Raw genomic sequence first — 10,966 nt, forward strand, 5'->3', positions numbered from 1 at the left:
TTGAGAAGGCTGGGAGTCCGGAGAGCTGATAATCTCAGGAGCTGTCTCTTCTACCTCTACAGCTGGCATGTTATCCACATCAATATCCCTCTCAACAGATGCTTCATCGATCTCCTGTGGACCATCAAGGTGCAGCTGTCTAAAATCCTCTATATGGGGAACAGTAGTGTTCTCAATCTCATCGTTCTGTACCTGATTACTAGGCGTGAATTCCTGTGCTTCAGGCCTGAGGTTATTCGCTAACTGCTCTGTACTGCCAGTCAATACATCGTGGATAGTGTCTACTTCAGCTACAGGTTGTGGATCCAAAGGTGTCTGGTCCTGACGAGAGGGTTCTGGTAGATAATGGAGAACAGAAAAACCATCACTATCGGAATCACTGGTCACATAGCTAGAGGTTTGTGAACCTTTCCGAATGGGCCGGCCTTTCTTTCTCAAGCGCTTAGGGACTGATCGGGGTGGTAGAGGATCAATATGTTGTTCTTCCACCTGTGGCTCAGGTCGTCCTATGGGGAGGAGTAGATTACGGTGCAGCGTCGAGACTCTACCACCAGATTCTGATTTGACGTTATACACTGGAAGAGAGATGTCGTTTTGGCCTACCACCATATATGGTTCAGCCTTCCACCGATCCGCAAGTTTGTGGGGGCCTTTCAATCCGAAATTCTTCACGAGCACCCGGTCACCAGTGTGGAGTTCTCTGCCCCGCACTTTCAAGTCATACCGCTGCTTATTTGTGGTTGCTGCCTTCTGTGACGCTGTCTTGGCGGCTTGGAAAGCCTGCTTAAGTCCTGCCCTCAACTTTGATACATATTTGACATGATCTATGGCGTGACAGCCATCTGGGCGAGTATCAAACTCCACATCTATCGCCAACCGAGCCTCCCTTCCAAACATCAGGTAGTATGGGCTGTAACCAGTGCTGTCCGTCTTGGTGGAGTTATATGCATGGACCAATGATGCCACATGTTGGCTCCAGTTTACCTTTTCTTCATGCTTGAGTGTGCCAAGCATATTCAGTAATGTCCGGTTAAAGCGTTCTGGCTGGGGGTCTCCTTGGGGGTGATACGGAGTAGTGCGGGATTTCTTGATGTTGAGAAGCTTGGTCAGCTCTTTAATCACTTTTCCCTCGAACTCTCGTCCTTGATCAGAATGGAGTCTTTGCGGCAGGCCATAGTGGACGAAATACTTTTCCCATAGCACTCGAGCGACTGTTCGCGCTGTCTGATCCTTGGTTGGGAATGCCTGGGCGTACCTCGTAAAATGGTCGGTGACCACTAGAATAGATTTGAAACCCCTGGCGTCTATCTCCAGTCCAAGAAAATCCATACACACCAGCTCCATAGGTTGGGTGGTTTGTATGCTGTGAAGTGGGGCGCTCCGTGTGGGGAGGGTCTTGCGGGCTTGACATCTCCTGCAGTTCCCAACCCATCGTTCAATATCTTGTGCCATCTTAGGCCAAAAAAATCTGGCACGAACGAGGGAGGATGTTTTGTCACTTCCAAGGTGTCCATGTTGGTCATGCAGGCTCCGTAGTGCATCTTGTCGATGAGACGTTGGTAAGACGAGTTGAAATATCGTCCTCCCGTCCCGGGCTTTCGACACTCTGTGCAGCACGCCCCGAATGAGTTTGAGCTTTGGGAACTCTCGAACAAGAATTCTCTCATCGGATGATTTGGGGGTGCGTCTATTCGGCTTTCTACCACTCTGAACCCAATATTTTGCTGCTTTGATTGCTGGGTCAGCGTCTTGTGCACCGGTCCAGTTAACCTGGTTTGCCATACTGCTAACCTTTGGGAATTCATATTCATCTGGCACTGCTTCTGCGCTCATGGACAGGCAAGATACCAAGGCTTCAGGACTTGAATGGGAAACTCTTGATTTCGTGGCTGCAGACACTGACATCAAGACTGAGTTGGTAGCTTCGAGATCAATGATTTGGTCTGGCTCACCTAGATCCTCTTTGAGTCGTGCTGTCAGATATCTCAGGTCTGGATATTCTTTAGGTTGTCTGGGTTCAGGTAGTCGAGATAAGGCATCAGCATTGGCGTTTGCTCGGCCTGGGCGGTAGTGGATGCTGATATCAAAATTTGCTAGTTGTGATACCCAGCGGTGTCCAGTGGCGTCAAGTTTGGCTGACGTAAGGACGTAGGTCAGCGGATTGTTGTCTGTAAACACCTTGGTTCCCTTGGCCATGTACAAGTAATCGTTGAATTGTTCAGTTACCGCCCACTTCAGTGCGAGGAATTCTAACTTGTGGGCCGGGTAGTTCCGCTCAGATTTGGAGAGACCTCGACTAGCATAGGCTACAGGACGCAGTTGACCATCACAGTCCTGGCAAAGGACTGCCCCAAGTCCGTCTCCACTTGCATCCAACTGCAGGACGAATGGCTTCTGCAAGTCTGCAAATGCCAGCACTGGGGCGCTTGATAAGGAATCTTTCAACTGATTGAAGGCACTGGTGCACTCTGTTGTCCACTTATCTCCTAATGGCTCTGATGGTCTGAATTTCCCTTTCGTCGGCTGGCCCTTCTTTGCAACTCCTGCAGTCAAGGAATGCAGTGGTCGAGCAATCTTGGAATAGCCCTTGACAAATCTCCGGTAATAGCCTGTAAAGCCGAGGAAAGATCGCAGTTCCTTCACAGTAGTTGGAGTTGGCCAATCTTTGAGTGCCGCTGTTTTGCTTGTGTCTGTCTTGACACCCTCATCAGAGACGACATGTCCCAAGTACTTGACTGAGTTACAGCAAAGCTGACACTTCTCTGGAGATACTTTGAGTCCATATGAAATGAGACGGTCTAGGACTTTCATGAGGCGTGTAGTCATCTCCTCTAGTGTCTTTCCGAATACGATGATATCATCCATGTATACCAGGGCTTCCTTGAGGTGTATTCCAGTCATGCACTGCTCCATGAGTCTCTGGAATGTGGCTGGTGCTCCCTTGACTCCTTGTGGCATCCGTTCAAATTGATAGAAGCCTACCGGGCAGATGAAGGCAGTTTTCTCCTTATCTTGGTCAGCCATAGGAATCTGGTAGTACCCTGACTTCAAATCAAGCACGGAAAACCACTTATTACCACTCAAGGCATCTATTGCTTCTTGGATGAGTGGTACAACGTATTGGTCGGGTACGGTTCTCGCATTCAGTTTCCGGTAGTCTATGCAGAGGCGCAACTTCCCCGTCTTTTTCCTGACAAGGACAATTGGGGATGCGTAACGACTACGAGACTCTTTTATGATGCCAGCTTCTAAGAGTTCTTGAAGATGCTCCCTCAGGTCTTCAAGGTCGGCAGGGGACACTCTTCTGGATCTCTCCCTAAATGGCGTCTCATCGGTCATTCGTATCTCATGGTAGATCTTGTCTGTCTTACCCATGTTTAGGGGATCATGACAGAACACTGCAGACTTGTCTTGTAATATGTTCAGGAGCTGCTGCTTATCCTCTGGAGATATGGGACCCCATGTCAAAGGCAAGCTTGCCACATCAACATCATTTTTGGCGATTTTATTGTATATGGCTGAACAGATGGGATTTATCGAGTCAGTTGGTTTCCTCTTGTATGTATGGTAGCATTGGCGGAACACTCCAGAGTTGGTTCCCACAACAACAGGATGGTCTTTGGTGTTCCGATTATCTGGGATGACTAGGGCTAGTGTAGAGAATGGCTTGTCGGTGCCGGTGAATTCTAACTCAAAACTGATATCTATTTGAGTATACCCAATATACGGTATTTGGCCTCCACCACCGTGCCACAAGACCAGGTCCTTGAGAGGGTGAATGTACTTCTCCAACTTCTTACACAGGCTTTCTGGTATGAGGGTGACTTGCGATCCACTGTCTAGCAAGCATTGTAAAGGGTGGTTGTCCACAAAACAGGGGTAGGAAGCACTTTCCCCAACCAGACCACTCGGAATGTCATTTCCTGTATCCTCCCTTGCAGGCTCATGTTGGCTGCTCATTGACGTGGCGGGTATGTCTTGTTTGGAGCTTGAGTGGACTCGGGCCCCAGACGGCTCCGTCTCTGGTACCCAAAGGCGTTTCCCTGACTGAGACAACCGATCAGCTTCTGGTTGACTGCAGCCAGGTTAGGGGGGTTTGGACACTTCCTGCGAAAATGCCCGTCTTCCCCACACTTGTAGCAGAAGTTAGGATGTTTGTTTGTGTCTGGGGTTTGGAAGGCATTCACAACTACCGGGTCCTGAGATGTCGCCCCCCTGTCCCTCATCTGTTGCTCCAGCCTTGCAAGCCGCACCTCCATGGCATTTGATGGTTCTGTAGGGCTTTCCACTACTGCTTGGAGACTTCTCCCTTTGACGGGTCTCCTCTGTCTCTTCTCTGCGACCTCCACTTCATATCGCCTCACCTGGCTTAGAAGGGTGATGAAGGAGGGTGGGTCATGTAAGAGATCCCTAAGCCTTAAACTCACTAGGAGCATCTCATCATAGAGACTCCGGATGAACTTCTGCAGCCGGAGGTAGTCTGCCCTGTCCGGAGGCGCTCCTCCCTTTCGTACTGCCCGTCTCAGGGTAGAGTTCAACCGCATGATGAACTCTGAGGGTTTCTCCTGATCATGCTGCGCCATGTCGTGAAACTTAAGAAGTATCTCCTCCCCGCTCTCGGTGGTGCCGAATGCAGCTTCAAGGGCTGATATATAGTCCTCTGCGGATGCCTGCAGCTTGCTTAGCTTCAGATCCCTCACAATGGTTGATGCAGGGGGTCTGAGGGCTTCGCTAATTCGCCGCCGCTTTTCTACCTCTTCAAGGCCGGCTGCTGTCCACTCCTGCAGCTGCCCTTCTGCCTGATCAACCCACAGGTCGAAACCATCTTCGTCACGCGATGGCGAGAGAGATCCTGAGAAAGGCCTCAGCTTTCTGTAATTTGAGTGGAGGCTCATGTTGAAAAAGTCTTTCATCAGGCGATGATCTTGCCCTTCCCGAGGCCTTGTTCCTGGCTGGTGGGAGAACTCTGGGACTCGCGATCGAGTTGCACTCCTCTTTTCTCTAGCTTCTACTAGTGTTACTCTTCGCCTTGTCTGTTTTGTTTGATGAGCTAGCAACACTAGATGAAAGGGCGTGAGGGTTCCTCTTATGGGCACATGTATGTCTTGGTCGCGTAGGGTGACCAGTGAAACCTTCTGGTCCAGCTCCAGAAGTAGGGCGATAGAGGGTGACTTGCAGTGAGGCTGTCGTTCTAGCACCGCTGCACTCTGCACACAGTTCACTACTTCAGAAATAGCACATAATAACTCATCAACATCAACAGTAGTATCATCCACCTCATCCCCAATGAGGAGGACTGCCATATCTAAGGCAATATCCTCTTTCTTGCATAGGGCCCTAGCTGGCTCTAACAAGTTTGCTTTATATTCGGCCATTATATACTACAAAATAACCTTCACTGGTACTGGCTCCCGAAAACAAGTGAAATAAAAAATTGCATGTAAAATTGAACGAAAAAAATAATTTAGCTTATAAACATTGAGTAACTGTATTATTCAAAGCATAAGTCCTGGCAAGGTCGCCATTTGTAACACCAGGTTCGTGCTTCAATATCATGCATACAGTCAACAAAGGAATATAAAGACAATAGTAATTGATTTACTGTTTCACCTTTAATCTGCTTATCCGAAGGGTGGATAAAGCTAAGGCATGAGATATACTTTTACAGATAATCAAATAAACAAACATAATATACTTAAGGGCCCACTACGATTTATATTAATAAGACCGGTCGTTTATAAAGAAGAAGAAGATTGTCCGCTCATCAACGAATATGGTACGTTGCTATCAAACGCGTATTGTTGGAGAACAATAATTAATTCAGGATAGCGTTCCCTATATGATCATTGCTGCATAGCGTTCATATAAGTCGATTTAAATATGGAGGCTGTTATCCAATGGACAGGGTTGACATGGGATGGAGTTGCGTGATCTCATCAAGAAAGCCGAAGATTCGTTTCTCCGCAGTGAAGGGCTATAAAAGGGAGGTTAATAAAACAAAGCAAGTATACTGGGCATACATTAATATAACAAAACCACATAACAACTGAACTGGACAGAGATACCCTTTTATGACGTTGACGCCCTCAGTAGCAGGCTGACTACCGATTTGACCAGACCAACGCCAGAATTCACATATTAGTTTGGATAATAACAATATGTAAAAGAGACATAATAATGTAACAACAAAACATAAACTAATCTCTTTCCAATTCAGTGTTTCACAAGAGTGGCAAACAATGCATTAATTGTTCAAAGGCAATCGCATAATAAGGCGAAACATAGTTAATAAACATAGTCAAAGATATAAGAGAAAGCAATATATGAAGAGTATAAAATTCCTCTCAAGCAGAAGCATGTAGTATAGTACATGTACATGTACTAAAACAATCAGATCCTTTCTTTACACAGACTTTTCCTTCTGTGTCCTACTGACCAACTGGCATCTAGTCTAGGTCGTTCAGACCCTGTATGCCTAGCTTCTCCAAATCAGGATAATTATATCTAATACTGTATTAACAAGGGCTGCTCTTAACAAACAGTTATGTACGTATAATACAACTATACTCCACAGGAGATGTACTATTATGCCCATGCATTGACCGACATAACTCTCACTCAAGAGACTATAAACAAGGTAATAAACAGGTCTTCAGAGAATGTGCTAAGACTATGTAGTGAATCACAAGTTCCCTACATTGACAAATCATCTGACAGAGAATGGGAATTTAGATGATATAACCAAGTTTTAAGAAGTGAAATACATTTATCTAGCAATATACAAATACATACATATATATATACATCACTCTAAATTAAGAATGAGAATGTGAGAATTAGTAGTGAGAATATCATTCTCTTACCTATAAAAGGGAGCCAGCACCAGTATACGTCTTCCCCTCACAATGTTCAGAAGCAAAAGAGAATGACCACATGTTTGCAATGTCCAGATAAGCGGACTAAAGATAACATTCCAAGGAGAGAGGTGGTCAGAGAAGAGAGAGTGGAGGATAGAGAAGCCTATAGGGTTATGTGCATAACAGGTGTATATCCCCACACAGTAGAGAGAGGGGAAAGGAATCGGAGAAAATGAGAGAGAGAGAGGGGCAACTGTAGTTAAATGAATCAATGCTGAGGGAATGATGGCCATACTATATAGTCACACTTTATGGGTGTTACATATAGATGAAACATAATGAAGAGAGAGAGAGAGAGTGACTGGAGGGGAAAGAGGGGAGACTGTATACCCCCACCATCTTCTAAACACACCTCTCTCTCTCTCTCTCTCTCTCTCTATCCCCCTCCCTTCTGCTCTCTCTCTCTCTCTCACTATCTATCTATCCCTATCTATCTATCCGGCTGGCTGGCTGTCTGTCTCTCCCTTCATATCTTTCTCACTCTTATCTCCATCATCTCTATCTCCGTCTTCCTCTGTGTCTTACTCAATTGAATTTACTTTTTTTTTCAAATGTCTTGTCAATTTGCACCTTTAGTGTATGAATGTAAGAAATTGTAATCATTCAATGTACTTAAAAAGTAATAATTTTTGTTATTTTGAAAAACATTTATATTACAGGTTTATTCCTATCGCTTTTTAAAATTATTTTACTCTATAATGTAAATATTTTGTACTATTTAATTAGCAAATAAATTTGTACAATGTTTTGCAATAGTTTGGACAATAAAATTCATTTAAAAAAGAACTGCTTAGAGACTTACAAGTTTGCTGAAAACAATGGTCAGGTTAGGTTTGTGTTACATCACTGCTATTCTTGTCAAGATAGTTGCAAAGTTTTGTATATTTGATCAATTCTAACTGGCATCCCTGATAAAGATATTCTGTTGTGTGAAGTGTTTAATTTTGAAATAACAATTCATTGTCTTGTGCATTGCAGGTCTTTTGAGGATGACATTCGAGAGCTGGAAGCCACCCCAGTCACTAAATCTCCCTCTAAATCCAGAAAAAGGAAGAAAAGGGACTTTGCTTCCTCTGATGTCGAGCAACTAGATGACAATACCAAATCCCGTAGTAAGTCTATTTAATTGGACCTATTTTTATTCATGTATTTCATCCACACAAATGAGATTTCCTGTGCCTTATTTTTATGTTATTTAAAGGGGTTTTACAATTATAGGATTCAAGATTATGCTATATCATGAACAGTCGACTAGATTTAAAATGGCTCATTATATACATGTACAAGAACTTTTTTCTTTTTTTGCACATTACTCTATGGTAGTTAATGATTGCTAATTGTCTGTTTTAATCATGGAATTTAGTGACTGGTTGAATAATGGTAAGGCAAGTGTTCCATCTATCTGGAGGGATGTGTGCATGTGGGTCAGGTCTCGGGGGGAGGGGGGGGGGGCTGTGTGGTTATAGATCACGTGCTCATCCCCTTTCCCCTTTTTTAAACTAAGTAAATTACATTCACTTCATGTACATACACTCATCACTTTTGAATGAACCAGAACAATAGATCTATCTAATGATTCTTCTATGAATTATGTCTTTCTTATCATTGTGGGGGTGTACATGTACACTGCTACTGTAACTCATAACTTGTTATTGATAATCTGTGTAGATTCCTTTGTGATGAAGCTATTCGATCGTAGTGTGGATCTGGCTAGTTTTCGTCCTAACGCACCTCTCTACCCTGTATGCCGTGCTTGGATGTCCAACTCCCCTACTGCAAAGATGCCCAGGAGAGACTTGTCACCATCCCCAGAACCTTTACCAGATTCAGACGTGGTAAGTAGCTGAAAAACAGAAGTTTAACAATATGGTGGACTTCTGGTAAAGTTGAGAAATTAATCGTGAATTAAAGTATCACTGTATTTCCCATTTCCTCTGTACAACGCAATCATTCTTTCCAAATTGCCTCCAGACAGCTTCTTTTACAATCTGACTGCATGATCAGAACTAAACTTTCTCATGGAATCTATGACACATGCTTCTTGTCACAATTGCCCTGTGGTCAATATCCTACATAACCACTTCCTAAATTCCATCCTAGACCATACACTGTACCTATCCCTTACCCTAATACTAACCCTAAACCTAACCGTAAATCCCAAGGACAGTCCCTACCCTTTAACTGTAGTAGAATAAATCCACAAGTAATGAATGAATGAATCCACAAGTTTGAATGTTAGGTTACAGCAGAATCATTTCAGGCAATCAAATTCTAAAATGCATTTCACATGAGTTTGGACTAAGAATCTTTGGGCCCATTCTACATTGGTTAACTCCAACTTTGATTCACATCTGTGGATGGTTATTTTTACCTCTCAGTCTGAGAATGGACTCATCTACAGATTGCCCTCTCCCGGTAAGACTTGCAGTGAGATGACAGAGGAGCTTTCCAGAGACCCAAGAATTCCATCCCCCGTACCACAGCCTGAAGAAACCTTAGACATACATGCGGTAAGTAAATGCCTCCACTTCTCTCTCATTCTCTCTCTCTCTCTCTCTCTCTCACTCACTCTGCCTCCTCACTCTTTCTCTCCTTCTCTTGTTGCTTTATTGTACACTTCACTCCCTCCCTCTCTCTCTCCCCCTACTCCCCCCCCCCCTCATCATCTCTCTCTTACTCTTTCTCCTCCCTCTCTATTTCCTCTCCCTCATTCTTTCACCCTCCTTCCCATCCTCACCCTTTATATCTCTCCCTCTTTCTAGATATTAATTTGAATTAGATGTGCATACAGATTATACTGTAATAGATAATCCACTTTTGGTACTAAATGTTGATTTGCTACCAATATTTAATCTGACATAACTTACGCACTCTGCTTGTAGTTATATGTGCTGTAGATGTTATGTACATGTTAGTCAGATATATCAATCTTTTTTCCTCTTTCCTCTCCTCACATTTTTGACAAGCATGACCAGATACATGTATTGTATACACGTGCATGTACACTGTAGATGACTTTTTAATCTGTTGTTTATCATCATCTCTTTTAATTCAATTTTGTTTTAAATGGTTGTTTTTTAATGATCCATTTCATCAATTGTCTTGTTTACATAGGATTCATCTCAAGCACCCTCCAAAGAAACGCTTCTCAATGGTCACTTACAGAGATGGAGAGTAATCAGAAATAAGTAAGTTTATCATTCTCTTTAAGGTTTGTGGTTTGGGACAATCAATGAGATCTATTAAAACAATCACCTTGTGGTATATCTCTATCACAAATGTGATTTTTACAGTGAAACCTCGTTATAACAAGGTCCTTGGGACCATGGAAACTACCTCGTTATATACCAGGGTAATAAAAAAGAATTTAAAGTGCTGGGACCAGTATCACAGAAACATCGTTCTATCAGCGCTTTTCTTAATGAGGTTCCACTGTAGTAGGTTATGATTTGCATAACTCAGAAAATAAGATACAAAAATTGTTTTACCTGAAGCTTTCAGTGTGCATTTTCAAACAAATTCATGCCCCCAAAGTTAGATATTACCTAAATTACATTAAATTACGATAATTCTTCTTCTGAAATGTTAGATGTCAGGTTACCAAGCAATGAAAGAAACCAAACTTATTGAAATTCAGAGGCTATACAAACACTAAATTGAATAGACCTTGAAAAGCTGACTCAGAGAAATTATGAACAAGATTTTATTTTCACATACCATGCTTTAAATAATAGATTGTCTGATTAATTTCTATCATTGAATGTATTTAATGTCCTGTGTATTTTTTAAGGAAAAACATGGAGAAAAAAACTTCTGAATCGGTTATGCTATTTTTTTCTCTCTCTGTCCATCTCTTTCTTTTGTGTATGTGTACATATTTGTTTCTTTGTATTCATGTATATCCCTCCCTCAACCCTACCCCTGCCCCTCCCCCACTCTGTCTCTGTCTGTGTCTGTCTCTCTGTCTGTCTGTCTCTCTCTCTCTCTCTCTCTCTCTCTATCCATCTCTCTATCGCTCTTTCATGCTCTTATTCTCTTTCTCTTTTATC

The 10,966-nt window shown here is 43.2% G+C and overlaps 2 protein-coding genes and 1 long non-coding RNA gene across 3 annotated transcripts; 1 reads left to right on the plus strand and 2 right to left on the minus strand.

Moving 5' to 3' along the window:
- Positions 1 to 3,956: 3,956 nt before the first annotated feature.
- Positions 3,957 to 5,303, minus strand: LOC105446771 (paraneoplastic antigen Ma3-like). The gene has a single exon (XM_031000102.1). The coding sequence runs from the start codon at positions 5,301 to 5,303 to the stop codon at positions 3,957 to 3,959; it is 1,347 nt and encodes a 448-aa protein (XP_030855962.1).
- A 290-nt stretch (positions 5,304 to 5,593) lies between these two features.
- Positions 5,594 to 6,945, minus strand: LOC115930040. Its single transcript, XR_004066804.1, has 2 exons — positions 6,864 to 6,945; positions 5,594 to 5,974 (listed from the first exon to the last, which is right to left on the minus strand). It is a non-coding gene; the product is annotated as an uncharacterized LOC115930040 (long non-coding RNA).
- Positions 6,946 to 7,735: 790 nt separating this feature from the next.
- On the plus strand, positions 7,736 to 10,109 carry LOC582949 (protein lin-37 homolog). The gene is made up of 5 exons (XM_031000103.1): positions 7,736 to 7,743; positions 7,896 to 8,029; positions 8,586 to 8,752; positions 9,296 to 9,427; positions 10,032 to 10,109. The coding sequence occupies exons 1-5, from the start codon at positions 7,736 to 7,738 to the stop codon at positions 10,107 to 10,109; spliced, it is 519 nt and encodes a 172-aa protein (XP_030855963.1).
- The last annotated feature ends 857 nt before the right edge of the window (positions 10,110 to 10,966 follow it).

Source organism: Strongylocentrotus purpuratus, unplaced genomic scaffold (assembly GCF_000002235.5).
Source record: "Strongylocentrotus purpuratus isolate Spur 01 unplaced genomic scaffold, Spur_5.0 spur5_scaffold_6, whole genome shotgun sequence".
NCBI lineage: Eukaryota > Metazoa > Echinodermata > Echinoidea > Camarodonta > Strongylocentrotidae > Strongylocentrotus > Strongylocentrotus purpuratus.